At 36.6% G+C, this 19,166-nt stretch overlaps 1 protein-coding gene across 1 annotated transcript in view; it reads left to right on the forward strand.

The window, feature by feature from the left end:
* Window positions 1-19,166, forward strand: part of ADAMTS20 (ADAM metallopeptidase with thrombospondin type 1 motif 20) — a 167,997-nt gene that overhangs the window by 37,941 nt on the left and 110,890 nt on the right. The window contains exons 4-7 of the mRNA XM_070407804.1: window positions 5,017-5,270; window positions 13,713-13,796; window positions 14,559-14,683; window positions 16,373-16,413. Coding sequence (XP_070263905.1) covers window positions 5,017-5,270; window positions 13,713-13,796; window positions 14,559-14,683; window positions 16,373-16,413 — 504 coding nt within the window. The remainder of the gene's footprint in view (window positions 1-5,016; window positions 5,271-13,712; window positions 13,797-14,558; window positions 14,684-16,372; window positions 16,414-19,166) is intronic.

Here is a 19,166-nt window from a genome sequence, read left to right on the forward strand (position 1 = left end):
TGTGTATTTTGTGAAAATTTTTACAAAAATAGGATAATACTATACATATTGCTTACATTCTTAATTTAAAAACATCATGGATATTCTTCCTTATTAAAACATACAGACCTAATTTATTTTTAATTTTAAACTACATAAAATACGTTGTATTTATTTTCATCACTTTTTTACACATTAGAGTGACAAGAGTCATACTGTTTTGTGTTGAAGTATGAAATTAGTTTTCTTCTAAATGTAATTAAACAAAGAGTTGTATAGCGTATTCTTATTTCATTTGCCATAGAGATTAAACTCTTGAGATCTGTATGGTTAACACTGTAATTGTTGTTAAATTATAGTTCTTTCATTTTTCCTTTTAACTTTCATCATCAAACTGTCTTTTCATGGCTAAGACCACTGACTCTGGAGCAAGACCCCCAGGATGTGAATCCCAGATGTGCTACTTATTAGTTAATATATAGTTGGATTTTTCTAGCCCAATTCTATAAAACTTTTGTTTTTTTTGGAAGGCAAACTTACGCCATTCACCTTCATTACAAAAAATGATTCCATTTATTTCAGCTCCATTAATGATCAGTTGTGTTTTGTGAGTTCCTTCATTTCTATATGTTGTAGATTGCTCATCTATAAAATGGAATTAACAATAGTACTGATGTTATACAAATGAGTGAATGTAAGTAAGTTTACCAGAAATGTACTTGGCTTACAGTAAGCAGTATGTGTTGGGTGTTATTTATATTAATGATGCCCCAAGTTTATTTCTTTTTTCCCTATTTCTTTACTTTTGCTGATTTTTTTAAAAAAATCATCTTCTCCCACCCCCTTAAAATGGGAAGATCTACTGGGTATCTCTGTATTTCTTTGGTAATATGCTTATTTTGAGTTATAAAGGGTGTCCCAAAATTCACGCAAGAAGTAATTTTGATAGAAAACACAGGTTTATAATTAAAAATTTTAAATTTTTTATTGATTTGTAAAGTATACAGTATAGGGTTATGTATGGAATAGCATATCGGGTAAACTGGATTATTATTTCGTGATAGCGAGCACCATTAACTGTTATTGCCTGAGCAGCCACATTTTTGAAGAAGAATGGTCCGATGATGCCTCCAGCCCAAAATCTGCACCAAACAGTGACATGTTGTGGATGCATTTCTTTCCGCAACAATCACTCATGGATTTTCTGAACCCCAAATGCAACAATTTTGTCGATTAACCAAGCCATCAAGATGAAAATGAGCCTCATCGAAATTCAGCCACATTTATGCAAAACGGTCATGGAAAATTTCAACAAAAGAGTGCGTATGTGCCAGCAAAGCTGTGGACGCCATTTACCTGATATGCTATTCCATACATAACCCTATACTTTATACTTAATAAATCAATAAGAAATTTACAATTTCTAATTATAAACCCGTTTTCTATCAAAATTACTTCTTGCATGAATTTTGGGACACCCTTTATATGAACACTTATAATTATTACAATTTAAAAGTAAACAATAACTATATCTCTTTTGCACTAGGCTATGTGGCCTATGTCTCTACTCCCCCACTGACATTTTTCAAAGTGAATATGCTAATTTTCATTGTTACCAGTAGTGTATGAGAAGTTCAGGTGCCCCCATTATATTATCATGCCTTGTTTTTGTCAATATTTTTTAATTTTAGCAATTTAAGTGGGTATATAATCATATTTTACTGTTTTAATTTACATTTTTCTGAATATCAGTACTTTTTTGCATTATTTTATATATTTATTGCCTTTAAATTTTATCTTTTCTGAAGTATTCAAGTCTTATTTTTATTTTCTTACTGATTTGTAATTATCATATAATCTGTATATACGCTCTTCATTGTTTTTATATATTTTACAAATACCTTCTCCTACTCCAATAATGGTGTTTTTTGTTGAACACAAATTTGGTCTTAATTTAGTGAAATGAATAGTCTTTATAGTTTGTGTTTGTTGTGTCCTAAGGAATCCTTTTCTTTTAAACCAAGATCATGAAGATATTCTGTTACACCTTCTTCTAAAAACCTCATGAAACAAGTTTTGTAATGTTTCATTCTTTTAAAGAGTATTTGAAAGAATACTGCTTTTTAAATGCTTAGAGGTATTTGGTGAAGCACTTTGAGATAGGATTTTTTTTTTAGGAATAATTGATTAGGGTTCAGTTTTTTAAAAAGCTGTGTAGGTATTTAAGCTTTCTAATTCTTCTTTTAAAAATCCTCACCCAAGGATATGTTTTATTGATCTTAGAGAAAATAATGGAGGGGGAGGGAAAGGGAATGGGGTTAAGTTCCCTTCTTCCTGAAAATGCTGAGATTTGTATTCATACTGCTGAGATCTTCTCCAGGGTCCAATAATTGGTCATGGATATTTTAGTGGTTAAATCACCTTAGGAGAAAAGGATGGTAGAACTAAGTTTTAGGGTTACACACTTCATTTGCCAAATTTCTAGTCTCCCACTGAGATATATTTTTAAATCCAAGAGCAAAGTAATACTAAAAGGCAGGGTGATTTTAGGAATTAGAAAAAGAGGTTCAACTGTGGAAATAATATTTAAGAACTTTAGTTTCTTTCTTACAACCATAGGATTCCTGCTTTAAAATGAAACAAATTATTTCTATATGAAAATAGCTAATCTAATAAAAGACAAACATGCAAATTGACCGCACCATCACTACACCTTAAGCCACGCCCACCAGCCAATCAGCGACTATATGCAAATTAACCCAACCAAGATGGCGGCTGGCAGCCACAGAGCTGGAGCAAGCAGGAGGCTTGGTTGCTCCAGTGATGGAGGAAGCCAAGCTTCCCGCCTGCAGCGGCTGGCTCTGAGCTCCACTGAAGGCAACAAAGTTTCAATTATAGAAGGTAAATAAATTTCAGAATAAAAAGAAAAGAGAAAAAAAGGAGAGGCTGGGAGCTTCCATCACTGGGGGGCTTGGCCAGCCTGAAAATGGCCCTCAGCCCTTCACCCAGACTGGCCAGGCACCCCAGTGGGGACCCCCCACCCTAAAGGGGGTTCAGCCAGCCTGAAAACGGCTATCAGCCCCTCCCCCAGGCTGGCCAAACCTCCATGGGGTGAGGGTCCCCACTGGGGGGCGCGGGCTTGACCAGCCTGCAAACAGCCATCAGCCCCTCACCGGGGCTGGACTGGCACCCCAGTGGGGACCCCCACCCTGAAGGGGATGTGACCAGCCTGCAAACACCCATCAGCCCCTCACCCAGGCTGGCCAGGCACCCCAGCGGGACCCCCACCAATGCACCAGGCCTCTATCCTATATAATAAAAGGGTAATATGCAAACTGACCCTAACAGCAAAAAGACTGGGAATGACTGGTCACTATGACACACACTGACCACCAAGGGGCAGACGTTCAATGCAGGAGCTGCCCCCTGGTGGTCAGTGCGCTCCAATAGGGGGAGCTCTGCTCAGCCACAATCCTGGCTGATGGGTGCCAGTACAGCGGTGGTGGAGGGAGCCTCTCCCGCCTCCTCAGCAGCACTAAGGATGTCCGATTGCAGCTTATGCCTGCTCCCCGCTGGCAAGTGGATATCCCCCGAGGGCTCCCGGGCTGCCAGAGGGATGTCTGATTGCCAGCTTAGGCCCAATTCCTTGGGGAGCAGGCCTAAGCCAGCAGGTGGTCATCCCCTGAGGGGTCCCAGACTGTGAGAGGCCACAGGCCAGGCTGAGGGACCGCCCCCCCCCCCCCCCCCCCCCCAGTGTACCAATTTTTGTGCACCGGGCCTCTAGTAGTCTTATATTTATGTCCGTATGGTCTTATATTTATTTCCAATTCTTATAGAAAACCTAAGTCTTGATTGGTTTGTTCATTATTTGGTTTATGAAGTATCTAGGACCTTTTGTTTCTTCTTACCTGATTTCTTTGGCTCATTTTTCTGTCCAAAATCCTTCACCAAACAAGTGTTAGTAAATTAGCAGAGGAACATAAGAAAGGAGAGGTGAGTACAGGAACAAATTGAAGAAGGAAAATAGGACAAGCACCTGTTCTGCCTATGACTTTTTTCATTAGCACAAATAATCAAGAATTAGAAATGGCTTCTATAAATGCATAGGACTTAAAAATGGTTGCTATAATAATCTCCAGTGTTCAATAATTTAAATGCTCTATTTATTTAAGTAAATATAAAGTAATCAGGTATTTTATATAATCAAGTTTTATAAAATTTATGTCAACATTTGATTTTCTGGTTTTGAAAAGCTATCTATTGTTATGTGGGTTGATTTTCTATTATATTTAGTGCTTTTAACATATTGTATCACAAAAGTTTGTTTTATTCTGTATTTTATGTCATTTTATCCTACAAAGTGTGATTGTTGTGTTGTGAGATTTAATGCCATTGGTGAATTGAGGGCCCATTTACCTACTGAGAAACACATAGGGACTCCCTGATTTACTTTTATTTTCTATCCCGTGGTTAATATTTTAAAAAATATTTATTAATTAAATTGATTGGGGTGACATTGGTCAATATGAACATATAAGTTTCAGGTATGGGTTTCTATGTTACAAGATCTGTGTATTGCACTGTATACCCATCACCCAAAATCAAATCTCCTGTCACCTTATATTAAACCTCCCCCTCCCCCCTTCCCGCTGGCTACCACCACTCTGCTTTTTGTGTTCATGAATATCCCACATATGAGTGAAATCATATAGTTCTTAGCTTTTTCTGACTGAGTTAGTTCACTTAGCATAATGTTCTCAAAATGTTTTTGAATTCTCATAGCTTTAGATAAGTTTAAATAACACTTAGTCACAGTTTTCGTAGTGCAATCTATGAAAATATGAACATTTTTTACTGTGAGTAGTAATGCTCATGATAATGCTGAAGAACATTGTTTTAAATAGTAAGTTATGTCCTTTTATTGTTTCACGTTGGAAGCAGATGTGTAAGTATTACATATTTTTTGACTATTTTATTTTGTGCCATATTTTAGTTGCATAACTTAATGACTGCACATTATATTCTTTTTCCCCCCAGAAAGTCAAATAAAGAAAACCACTTTACCTTTTCATAACTACAGCAACATGAATGAAGATCTTAACACGGAAGTAGTTTTAGGACACCCTTCAAAAAATGTGTCACTGGAAAATGAAAAAAGTCAATCACATTCCAGGAAAAAACGGTTTTTATCATATCCAAGATACGTGGAGGTTATGGTGACAGCTGACGCTAAAATGGTTCATCATCACGGGCCGAATTTGCAGCACTATGTACTGACTCTGATATCAATTGTAAGTAAACTGAAGTCTTTTCTGTTTCCTAAAATGTTTGACGTAATATTTTCTCACATTTGATTTTTAAAGTTTTCCCAAACAAATTGTACCTAAGTTTAAGGAAAAAATAATTAGTTAAATTTAGTTTATTTGTATAGCAATTATCCCATTCTTTTAATTGGATGGCTTTCTAAAACATATAAAATTCTCTGAAGCTAATAGTACTTATAGAAAATGCTTGATTTACTTTATCACATGAATGGCTTCTGCCCCCTAGTGACTGGGAAGATCTTTTGCCCTTGAAATTGGAATTTAAAAAATTTTACTCTATTTTTAAAAAGAGGGGAGGGTATGTTATTTTTACTACTGACACATTGGCCAAATCAGAAATTAGAATACATGACATTTTAAAAAGGTAGGCTATTACTAATAGAGTGGCTTTAGCAAATTTGAGATGTAAGACCACGGTAGCTATAAGAATCCCGTATCTAATGTCAATATCTCTGTTGTGCTGTGGTGGTGCCCAAATTCTAATACCAGTGAAGATACCATTTCTGTGTCAGTGGAATCATTCTGTATCATACATATGTACACACATACACGTATATATATACATACATCTCTCTCTCTCTCTCTCTCTCTCTCTATATATATATATATATATATATATATATGTATATATATGCACATATCCACTGTTTAAGACATTTTTAGGTTTAGGCCTGCTATTTTGGAGTAATTATTGAAAGCATCCCCTTTTCATGCACATGAGTATCATGGTTTAGTTGATGACTTATATGGTCACTTATTTATACAGATTCAGGGTATTCGAACATATCTCATAGCTGGAAATACCTTTATTCACATACAGGAAATTTAGGCCCACTTGGTTAAAAAGATTTGTCCAGAACATATTTGTAGGCCATTGTCAATTTCTCTTTGCTAGAAATATCCAATTAAGTTCATTTTGACTTAAAGATCATAAGACCCAGTTATTTTTCTTACATATAACATTTTACCTTAAATTCTTATAAGTGGTAAGTATAGATGGTCTATGTTTCCTAAACACAATATCTGGTACAAAATGGGCACTCAATAAAAAATTATTGAAAAAAACATGAATGAATAGGTAATTAAAATAATGCATCCCCCCCCCCCCCATGCATCTCTTTATATATTAAAAGCTAAGTGATCGACTGTATGACCATACAACCAACTGGCCGGCCAGTACAGAAGGGGGTGCACTGGTAATTTAAAAATAAACATTGACTTGCACATGTGCAATACATATAAAGCTCTCACTGGCACCAATCACATGTGTGTGTTTTAATCTGTCATTGTCGATCGTGAATATGGTTTTTTTTCTTGACATTCAACATGAACCACATAGCAATTTATTCATCAACTGTCTGACCGACTGGCTGGTACATATATGATGTGGACTGGCAATCTACATATATAAAAGGCTAATATGCTAAGTGTTCTACTGTCCGACTGGTCACTATGATGCACACTGACCACCAGGGGGCAGACACTCAATGCAGGAGCTGCTGTGATGCTCACTGGCCATTTACAGAGAAATGGCACTGCGGACCTGGCACCCACAAAGTGACACTCAGCTTCCCCCAAGTGGGATGCAGGCCATGTCACCACCTCAGAGCAACACCCCACCAAATTGCAGCCGATGTTGCCAAGATCCCATGGCACAAAATGTGGCACCCAGCCCAGCCCAGAAACAGTGGTTGTGGGCACCAGGTAATGATGTCATGTAGCAATACTCTGCTTCCTCTCCCTGGCAACTAGCCTGCTTGGAGTTTCTTCAGCCGAAGAACATGACTTGCTTTATATCCTGGTGGAAACATTTTACACTTTAACCAAATGTCTGTGAAGCATTTTCCCATGCCTCATCTCCTTTGATCCTCACAGAAGTCCTGGAGTAGGTAGATAGGAGACTTGCTGGAATCCTGTTTTCTTTTCATTAGCTGGAAAAGGGAGATTTAGAAAGCTTAGGAACTTGACCCAACTGAAAATAAGTAAGAAATGGTGGACCTTGAAAATGACTTCAGGTTTTGTCACTGCGCAGAATATAGCCAAACACTGCTGCAGTTAAATATTTTACCCTTTGTTCTCTCTGTGTGATCTACAATAATAATCTGCTTCGTGTTGATATTTACTGCTGTATTGCTAACAATTACCTGAAAGAGAAGTTGGGGTGCTTCACTGGACTGGAAAAAGTTTAGCTACATCAGAAAGCAGGTCTAATTAAGCAAGTTTATTATATATATATATATATATATATATATATATATATATATATATATATGGCTTAGTTGACTCGCGCATGCGCAATACATATAAGGCTCTCTCTGGCACCAATTGCACATTGTGTTTCGATCTGTCATTGTCGATTGTAAATTTGGTTGACACTTCTATTATAGAGAAAGGGCGAAAAGCGATACTAAAATATTTCTTATAATTAATTTCCTTTCAATGTGCACAAATTTGTGCACTGGGCTAGTAGTTTACAAATAAATGTTGACTCGTGCATGAGCGATACATATAAAGCTCTTGCTGGTGCCAATCGCATGCGTGTTTTAATTTTATAATACTACTAGAGGCCTGGTACACGGATTTGTGCACTGGTGGGGTCCCTCGGCCTGTCTTGTGCTCTCTTGCAATCTGGGACCCCTCGGGAGATGTCGGAGAGACAGTTTTGGCCCAATTTCCACAGGCCAGGCCCCACCGGTGCACAGGGCCTCTAGTATGCATATAACATCTTTGGTTAATCTCTTCCCATCCTCCCGCCTTCCCACCTCCCTCTGAGATTCATCAGTCTGTTCCATGTTTCCATGCCTGTGCATTGAGCGTCTTCCCCCTGGTGGTCATTGTGCATCATAGCTACCGGTTGGTCACCTGGTTGCTTAGGCTTTTATATACCAGTATATAGATATTATATATACTATTTTAACGTAATTTTTTGCAGTAATGGAATTACATGAATCTTTCTTCTAATTAATTTCCTTTCAGTGTGCATGAATCCATGCACTGGGCCACTAGTGTGACATTATAATAGAAAAAAGAGATGATTCAAAATGATTTTCTGAAATTTATATAATACAGACATCTACTTTTTTGCTTAATTGAATTTAATTTTTAAAATGACAACAGAACTATACATAAAATTTTATCCTGATGACATTTATTTTTACTTCTGAATCTGAAGTAATTATCTAGATATGTAATTATCTAGGTGTATAATTATCTAAATGTGGGTGTGGCATGTTCATTATGAAGGGTTCTAATGAGAAAAGTGACATGGAAGATGTCAATTGATATGTAGAAAATTGCATCAATTATATGGAACACTGAGGGATAAACTTTGCCATTTTAAATGTTTAAAGGAAATGATAATCATTAAGAAAATTAGGGAGGAGGTAGTGATACTGAAGGAAAATACTAGATTTTGTAAAAACAGCAGGTTTTGAAGCATGTTAAATGACATATAACTCCAGTATCAGTGCTTTGGAAATGCTAACTAGAAGGAGTATACAAACACAAGAGTAATTTTGGGATAGCTATATGCAGTTTTGGTGATAATGCCATATTCTAAAAGGTTTATTATCTGTATTCTTAAAAAATATATGTTTTATTGATTTAGAAAGAGAAGAAGGAAGGAGAGAGAGAGAGAGAGAGAGAGAGAGAGATCAATTGGCTGCCTCCCGCACGCCCCCCACTGGGGATCAAGTGGCAACCCGGGCATGTGCCCTGAACGAAGACCTTTTGGTATATGGGGCAACCCTCAACCAACTTAGCCATACCGGCCAGGGCTTATTATCTGTATTTTACATGAAAAATCAATTAATATAATCACTGTTTAGAAGATATTGTGGCATCCCTTGAGGTAATTGAAGTTGTCCATGGCTGAAGTTGTCCATAGCTAAAGTTGTCCATGGGAGTTTTTACTTTTCATTATTTTCTTAATCCTCACCCAAAAACATGCTTTTATTGATTTTAAAGAGATAGGAAGAGGGAGAAAGAGAGAGAGAAACATCAATGTGAGAGGGAAACATCAATTGGTTGCCTCCCACATATACCCAAACTCTGGATTGAGCCCGCCACCTGTGTATGTGTCCTGATTGGGAATTGAACCCACTTGCAGAATGACACTCCAACCAACTGAGCCATACTGGCCAGGGCATCCATGGGAGTTTTAAAGCCAGAGTTTGCCAAGGGCAAAAGCAGACCTTTTGACTTCATGAAAAATATATCTGCTTCTGCGATTGCTTGAAGCAACAGACCAATGCATGCACAGGTCATTTCCTAGAGTTTTAGTGCCATTAGGAGGGAAGCCAATGACAATTGGAGACAAGATGTTTGTAGACAAGGTCAGCTGGTTTGTATCAAGTTTTCATTCACAGGGGCATAGATACTGCAGCAGGATTGAGGAAGAGGGCAGCATTCCAAATATGGATGGGGTAGCAGAAAAAGTTTAGGAGGGTAAATCTTTCTTTTGAGATAGTTTGAGTTTTTTATATGCTTTTTTTTTCCTCCTCAGAGTCAAATTTCAGGTGACTTCTAAATTACCTGGGTTTAGTGTTGTTTCTTCTCTTTCATTGAAATAATGTTCAGTAAGGATACAAGAAAGTCAGCAGACTTTAGGGCTTTGCACATACATGGTTCTTTTATTAGTGAAAAACTAGGATCACATAAATATTTGTAGATGTAAACAAGTAAAGATGAAAGTAAACTTGGAGAAAAAGTGACACTTGTTTTTCCTGGGACTTTCTTAGTTGTAGTGTTAAAAGTCTTATGTCCCTGGGAACCCCTCAGTCCTGGGCAGACGGGGACAGCTGGTGAACTATGGAGAGATTGCAAAATGTAGTCCAACTTGTTATATCTCCACTTGTGAAGTCCATTTCCAAAATTGCTCTAGAGCAGTGGTTCTCAACCTGTGGGTCACGACCCCTTTGGGAGTCGAGCGACCCTTTCACAGGGGTCGCCTAAATACATCCTGCATATCAGATATTACATTACAATTCATAACAGTAGCAAAATTACAGTTATGAAGTAGCAACGAAAATAATTTTATGGTTGGGGGTCACCACAACATGAGGAACTGTATTAAAGGGTCGCGGCATTGGTAAGGTTGGGAACCACTGCTCTAGAGAGTTCAGAGAGATGTTGTCTCCACCTAACCTAAGTGTCCCCAGATGCCTGCAGTGGAGGCAGGGGCCGATTCAAGTTTTACATATTTTGTCCTAATTTATAAGAAGACATTAACTGACTGAATTTATTCAAACATACTCAGGATATTGGTAATGTTCTTGGTCATAGTAATTTAGGGGAAAAAACACACAAGAAAATGTGATTTAAACTAGGAATATGATTGAGAGCCATTTAAAATTCAAAGTGATGAAAAAGAGTAATTGTGTGTTGAGCTCCATGTATAAGGAGGGAATTGCTGAATACTTTCAGCATTGCGCTAATGGATTATAATTTAAAGAGATTATCTATCCTTATCCATCCTGCACACAGTCAAGAATAGTGCTATCTTAAAGTTTTCCTTTGCTTTCAACAATTTGACAAAGTGTCTGAGAGCAGTGATATAGGAATAATCTGTGTGATTTTATTCACTTTTTAGAATGATGTACTCATGTTGTAAAAATAAGTTAGTGATCTCTGAGGGTTTTGGAATTAACATTAAAATTAGCTGGGAAGAGCATAATTGTGGTGTATAGTATATCTAATGAAATAAGTGGTTTAAATGAGCAGAGATATTCAATTATTTGCTATTCCAAAGTTCCTATCCTTATAGAATTTAGGTGACATTATCACATTAAAATGTCATTTACATATGCATTATTAAATCACCAAAGTATGTATAAACTAAGGCAACTACTTTCTTTAACAAATTGATTTTGATATTCAGTGACTTACTATTTAACAAACCTTGAAAACATTTATGTCAGAAGCCTCCATACTCTATTGTGCTTACAAAGGATTGACTTTACAATATTCACCTTATTATAGATTTGATGTAAATTGAAGGAGCATCATGTGATACTCAGGAATCAACCCTACTTATTAGAACATTGTTACTGTTATTTAGAGGCATTTATCAGCTAAAACCCCCCAATGGCTCAATCCCCAGTCCTGGTCAGGATAGGTGCCAGAGGCAACCAATACTGTCAGAACACTGGGAATATGTTTTCACATTCCACCCAGGAGGCTGGTCACCTTTCAGTAAAGAGGTAGCATGTGTTTCCTTCTGAAACTGAAAAATTTTTTTGGTTATATATTTTATAGCTAATATTCTAACATCCAGATTGTCATTTGTAGTCAACATATTTGGGGCAATGAGTAGAGAAAGAAGCCATTTCGATACTTCAGAGTCTTCAGCTCTGTTCTCTGGAGTACTGCGAATGGAAGATTCCCTGTGACATAGAAGTCTTCACAACCATTTTATTTTTAGGTGGGGATGGGAGAGGGAGGAAGCCTTTGTGCATACCTTTGAGATGCACTGTTTACCTAGTAATTTGACTTATAAAAGCATCTACTTTTAAACTTACAGAATTAAAGCATAACTCTGAAGTCACAAATATGGGTCTACTCTGCTATCTATACTAGATATATTTTTATTTATTTTTTAAATTAAATCTTTATTGTTGAAAGTATTACATATGTCCATCTTTTCCCCCCATTGACCTCTTCTAGCCCGCTCTGTCCCCGGGCCTTCACCACCCTATTGTCTGTGTCCACAGGTTATGCATATATGTCTACAAGTCCTTTGGTTGATCTCTTCCCACCCACCTACCCGCTCCCCCCCGCCCCCCACCTTCACTCTGAGGTTTGACAATCTGTTCAATTCTTCTATGTCTTTGGATCTATTTTGTTCATCAGTTTTTGTTCATTAGATTCCACATGAGTGAGACCATGTGGTACTTGTCTTTCTCTGACTGGCTTACTTTGTTATATTTTTAATAGTTGCATGTAAAAATGAACATTTATCAATTCAGCTATAGATTTCCACAGCTCCCATTTTAAAGGGAGCAATACTGCAGGGCTTACAGACCTCCTTGAAAACCCCCACCATCTGATTGGCCCCATCTTAACATGCTCTCAAACCCACTGGGGTAACCACCACTCTTGCCAAAAAATGCCACCCCCCAAAGCCAAAGGGCTCACTTCAGGGAGAGATGACAAACCTGTGTTTTTGGCTGCAGCACTAAAACAGTAGGAAAGGTGCTGGAATGCGTAAGTCCAAGCTGAGCCGACACTGTTGGCATCTCTGGAGATGCTTTTTGGCTCTTGTTCAGGTAGTGCTCCATGTGGCACTGGAAGCCGCAGAAGCAGTTAGGTTATTCATTGTGCTGATGGAGTGAGGGCTCCACTACCTGTACTTCTAGCAAATTGTATTCTCCACAAGATCAGTGACCATGTCTTCTAGCCAACAAAGCCAGGAGTAGATGCTGAATATTTATTGAATAATGGAGGGAAGTAGTACTTCCTGAAGCAACTGCTACCTTGGTTTGGGCAGTGGTCCTGGAGACGGTGATCCAGGTGTCAGAAGCAATTTTTATTGCACAGGAGGTCCAGGTCCATAGAGTTATGTCATTAAAGGAATACAAAGCAGAGGCATAGGCCATGGAAGACACTCCCACTGCAGTGGTAACCTCTATGATGGCTCCAAGGAGAGGATATGAATTAGTGAATTGGATAGCACCTTGATTGTGAATCACAAACTGAGCCCATGCAAAGTGCATCATAGGCTGTGTTCTTCAATTTTGAATAATTAGAACCAGGTTGTGACCCATAACCTCTCCTATGGCTCTTTATATGATTCTGGATGAATCAATCTCCATGGATTCCAGTAGTGCTAATCATTAAAAATCATAAGCTCAGAATTGGAAATATTCAACCATGGCAGAAGAAATCAGGTAAAAGAATAGGTGAAACTTACATATTTATTATGAAGTATCATGGCACATAGATTGTGGATTGTGACACAGAATGAAGTGAATTTCTTCCTGAATCATCCAGAACAGTATTTTCCAAGCTCTGACGCATGTTGAAATCTTGTTAAAATTCAGATTTTCGACTCATTAGTCCAGGGTGGGGCCTGAGGTTTTGTATTTCTTATTCTCTCTAAGTGATATGGATGCTGCTGATTCAGGGACCAATCTCAGTAGCAAGGATTAGGATACTGGTTCTCAAAGTTGGCTTCACATTGGAATCATTAAAAATAAATGCTGAGGAATTTTATGAGATATTGATAACTGAGTCTCATCCCTGGAGATTCTGACTTAGTTGTTAAGGGGTGTGGCCTGAGTGTCAGAATTTGTGAAAAGCTCCCAATATGCAGCTAAGTTGGAGAATTGATGCTCTTGGATTGGTTTCAGTTTACTTTGAAAAGAAATATTCATTTTAAATGTTTAATACTGCATATCTTTTTCCTTGCAGGTTGCAGCAATCTACAAGGACTCAAGTATTGGAAATCTTATAAACATAGTTATTGTAAAATTAATTGTAATTCATAATGAACAGGTAAGAAACAATTCTAAAATTAGTAATCTTAGTTGTAGTAGGCTCCTAGCATAAATATATATAGATTACAAAACTTATTAGAAATGAGATAGTTTAACAATTTATGTTTTAAAAACTTATTTGAAGTGAGATTAACTTTTCCTGTTGTGATGGAAATAAAATGTAATAATAGCAGAGGGAATAAGAAAAGTTAATAAACAAAAAATTCAAGCTTAAAAGCAACCATGTATTCACTTTTATAATCCTACTAGAGGCCGGGTGCATGGGATTCGTACACTGGTGGGGGGCGTGGCCCGGGCGGATCTGCTCGCTGTGGGAGCACTGCTCATCCTGGTCAGCTAAGCGGTGCTCCCACTGTGGGAACACACTGACCACCAGGGGGCAGTTCCTGTGTTGAGCGTCTGACCTCTGGTGGTCAGTGCACATCATAGTGACTGGTTGACTGGTTGTTCTGCCGGTAGGTCGCTGGGCTTTTACTATAGAGGATAGGATTTTTGAAGGATTTAGAATATGGTAGTTTTTAGAAGGTAATGTTTTGATCCTAAATACTGGATGTTATATTGAGAAGGTCTAATTAGATTCTGCTTTGATCACACTATTTTAAATATTGTCAACATATGTTTGAATACCAGGAAAAGATACTGTTACTTCATTTGCCTATTAAAATGTTTTTTGATATATTGCATGGATGCTGACAGGCTTTGAGGGAAAAGAGGCCATGAATATTTTGCGTAATACTAGCTTGCATATTCTTTTGCACAGGAAGGACCAGTCATCAGTTTTAATGCAGCTACAACATTACGTAACTTTTGTTTGTGGCAACAAACTCAGAATGTTCTTGATGATGCTCACCCTTCCCACCACGATACTGCTGTTCTTATCACAAGGTACAGTTTCAGAAATATAACACTTCTAACTGCAATTGCTTATCCTTTTTCTCCTGCATGCTCACTGGTACTACTTGTTATCTTAATTCTTTATCAATGATATACAGCAGTATCCTATGAGAACTTGTATTACAAAAGGTGTTATTGAACGAAAGCATTCTTCTCTTCTTTCAGACTAGTACATGAGGTTATTCCTTAGGAAATTAGCAATGTTAGGTTATTAAGCAATGGTATGACCTAAACAAAATAATCACCTTAGTGGCAGAAGAAGAGAATTAGGAAAATGTAGAAATTAATTTAGGGCACTGAGAACAGGTTTAGTTCATTTCCCATTTGATCTTTCAGTCACTTGGAGAGATTTTGAATTTATTTGCTTGTCCAATCAAAGTGATCCTTTTACTTAAAAAAAATTGGTTCCTTGTTTTGATGCTCAGTGCATGTCTTAATTACTAGGCTGCTTTTGCTGGGGTGTTTCTCAAACTTATTTACTTCTGTGGAAAACAGCTTCTGCTATTATAAAGTGATGATCCATTTTCAAGCTTCTGCTATTATAAAGTGATGATCCATTTTCAAGCACCACTACCCATTGTTAATTCACACCTTTGTTTCAGCAACTCTGATGCCACCAGAATATTTACATCCCAGGTCTGTTGGGTGTTTTTTGTTGGTTGGTTGTTCAAAGGAAATAAATCTCTCATTTGAGGGTCAGATTTGTAGAAACCTCACCTTTTTGAACCCTAAGATGTACTAGTAATTGGAGACATATAGTCAGTGTGCTTTATATCTTTGCAAAACTAAAGCAGAATTAACTTAATTTTATACACAGTAGGCTATTATCGATCCATTGTTCTGCCCTGGATTATTGTTTAGAGGCCAAGCAACAAAGACTGTAGATAACGTCGTAAACATGGCAGGGAGAAAGGGCTATAAGAGAAGACCATAAGGAAAGAGATAAGGGAACTTTTCAGTTAAATGGCTAGGGACTAAGTCAGGTCACATCTGAGAAGATCATTATTTTGTAGCAGAGAATAAGTGCTGAGGCTCATAATGATATTGAGACATCAAGGAAAGAGTGAATGATCTACACTAATAAAAGAGAAAGATGAAAATTGACTGTACCTATGTGACGCCCACCAGCCAATCAGGACTGAGTATGTAAATTAACCCAACAAAGATGGCAGGTTAATTTGCATATGCAGGCACTGAGAGGCTGGGGGTGGGGCGGGATGCTTGCATCGTTGCCATGGCAACGACGCAGGCAGCTGCACTGCCCCAGCCGCTCCAGGCCTCTGGGCAGCCTGGGAAGGTGGAAAGGCGGCTCTGGCTAGAGTGAAGGCAGTGCCTGCAGCCAAGGGAAGGAAGGCCCATTCTTGCACGAATATTCATGTATCGGGCCTCTAGTATTACATATACTGTGTAAGTAAAGGCAAAGAGGTGAAAAATACACTTAAAAAGTTTTTCCTAGAACGTGGTTAAGCTTCAACTATTTACAGCCATCACTTTTATATAGCACCCATTGCTTACTGCTATGCACAGCTCTTAAGTTTAAACTTATTGAGAGCTTATTAAGAACTGGATTTTAGAAGTTGGGTTGTGGTAATAGTTACAAGCTTGTTTATCTTTGTTTTGGCTTGTTGCAAAAATATTTTCTGAAAATGCTTCAAAATCTTTTTTTTTTTTTTTTTTAAGGGAAGACATTTGTGGAGCTAGAGAGAAATGTGACACATTAGGTAAGTTATTTTGTAAATTAAGTATAGCCTATATAATTGTTTACTGAATTATTTAAGGTGATGTTTAGGTTATTTTACATTTTAATCATTTTGATCAATTATCTTGATTAATGATTATAGTTGTCACTATTATTTGATTCTGCTTCTATAAATGTTAAAGACTAATAAGAACTAATATATGCCAATTACTAAATATCAATTGCTGTGCAGAGCTTGGCATATTTTAAGTGTTTTCATTTATAATATATTTTTTAAATTTATCTTTATTGTTGAAACTATTAGATGTCCCCTTTCCCCTTCCCGCATTGACTTCTTTCTATACTGTACCCCCCACCCCTGGGCTTCACAGTACTATTGTTTGTGTCCATGGATTATGCATATACGCATACAAGTTCTTTGGTTAATCTATAATATTTTATTCATGCAAAATAATACTTAGTAAACCTATATGCAAATTTAAAGCAAAATAATAAAATAAATAGCCATGAACCCACCACCAGATTTAAGAGCTAGTATTTCATCAACACTGCTATATGGCCTGTACTAAGTCCTATTCCAGCCCCTTGCATTTCCCAGGAGGTAGCCAATAAGTGAATTTGTATGTGCCAGTTCCTTCCATCTTTTGAAAAAGTTTTATTAACTTATATGTAAATGTGTTCCTAAAAGAAATTGTTTGGTTTTGCTTCTTTTTGAGCTTTGTAGTAGTAGTTCATGCCTTTTCACTGCTGTATAATATTTTGTCCTATACCTGTTAGTGGATTGGCCTGATTCCAACTGTGTTCTATTATAGACTTTACTATAAGAGCTGGGGTATAGTCTTATGATTAGAATTGCTATGTCAGTAAATGTGCTAATGTTCAATTGTTATAAGATTTACCAAATTATTTTCTAAAGTAGTTTTACTAATTTAGACCTTTATAAATAGTATATGAACTTCCCTTTTGATTATGTCCTTATCAACACAAGCTGTTAAGATTGCTTATTTTTGCCAATCTGAATATAATATATTTTATTGCAGTAATAATTTTCAGTTCAATGATTACTAATGAATATTGTCTGTCGTGCTTGTCTTTGTAAAAAAACAACACAATAGTTGGCTTTTTATCTGTTTTGTTGTTGTTATTAATCCTCACCTGAGAATATTTTGATATTTTCCCATTATTTTATTTTTAGATAGAGTAGAAGAGAGAAAGGAAGGTGGAGAGGATGGGGGGAGGGGGAGGGGAGCGTAGAGAAACATCAATGTGAGAGAGACTCATTGATTGGTTGCCTCCCGCACATGCCCTGGGAACGAACCTGCAACCTAGGTATGTGTCCTTGACTGGGAATCACACTCTTTTGATGCTCTAACCACTGAGAAATACTGGCCAAGGCTCTGTGTTTTTACTTCATTAATTTCTGTTCTATTTTTTTTTTCCAATTTTATTCCTACTGTTCTATTTGTAATGTAAATTGTCTGCTTAGCTGGTTAGCATCCAGGCTATTTTCTTTTCTAATTTTATTATTTAAAACTATCGATTTACTTTAATGTATCATGTTGTTGTGTCCCACAAGTTTTGATAGATATTTTTCATGTCATTCAAATTTTAAAAAATTCTAAGTATGTGTAAATTCTATCATGATTTCTTTGACTTATTTAGAAAAGCATTTAAAATTTTCTTCATATTAAATTCATATTTAATGTCATTGTAGTTGGACAACATGATCTGTATAAAACCTATTCTTTGAAATCTTTTGGTATTACCTTTGTGGTCTATTATGTAGTCAATTAAAAAATGCTCTATGTATTTTTTAAAAGAATGTATATTCCCTAACTATGGTACACAGGGTTCTCTATGTCTGTTAAATCAAAGTTGCTTAATTGTATACTTACTAATTTTTTGCTTATTGGTAACTAGCTTGAAACATGAGTATATAACTTGAAACATGAGTATATATCTGTACTCTTCATATAGTATTACAATTTTTCATTTCATCCATTTTCAGGTGAATGTTTTTGGTACATATAAGTTTGAATTGAGCCTTTTACAATTGTATAGTGACCCCAACTTTTTATATAGTATTTGCTGGATATATCTGTTCCTCCAATTTCCAAGTGCCCTACTTTAGGTGTTTTGCTTGAAAACAACATATAATTGGATTTTAAAAATAACGTCTATAATCTGTTTAACTGGCAAAGTTAGTCCATTTACACTAATTGTAATTATTGTTATATATTGACATATATATATGTGTGTGTGTGTATATGTATATATATATATACATATATATATATATACCATTTTGATTTTCTTTCTGTTTATTCCATTTTGTACTGTGTTTCCCTTCCCTACCTTCACTTTTTTGGCCTCCTTTGGGTAATTACATTTTTAAATCAGTTTTTTTATTCTACTGTTCTCTTTGCAGGTTGAAATTGTATATACTATTTTATTATTTTTGAGGTTACTCTGGCTTTTTACTAACATATTTAACATTGTCTAAAGCTGTCTCCTAAACAGATATCTTAGATCACTTAAACTTTGTTCAACTTTCTTCCACCTTACATGATAATGTCTATTTTATATCACTTTGTAAACTTTGTGTATTAAAGGGTAATGTTTTGTATTTAATATTTGTTAAAATTTGTGCCCACCTTTACAATTTTTTCATAATTTCATCCCCCCCGCTCTGAATTATAGACTTTAAAAGTTCCTTTAGTGAAGATAATTAGTGAAAAATTCTCTATTTTATTTATTCTGGAAGTTTCTTTAATT

This window comes from Myotis yumanensis, unplaced genomic scaffold (genome assembly GCF_028538775.1).
Source record: "Myotis yumanensis isolate MYYU_CA2020_CCGP unplaced genomic scaffold, mMyoYum1.0.hap1 SCAF_3, whole genome shotgun sequence".
Taxonomy (NCBI): domain Eukaryota; kingdom Metazoa; phylum Chordata; class Mammalia; order Chiroptera; family Vespertilionidae; genus Myotis; species Myotis yumanensis.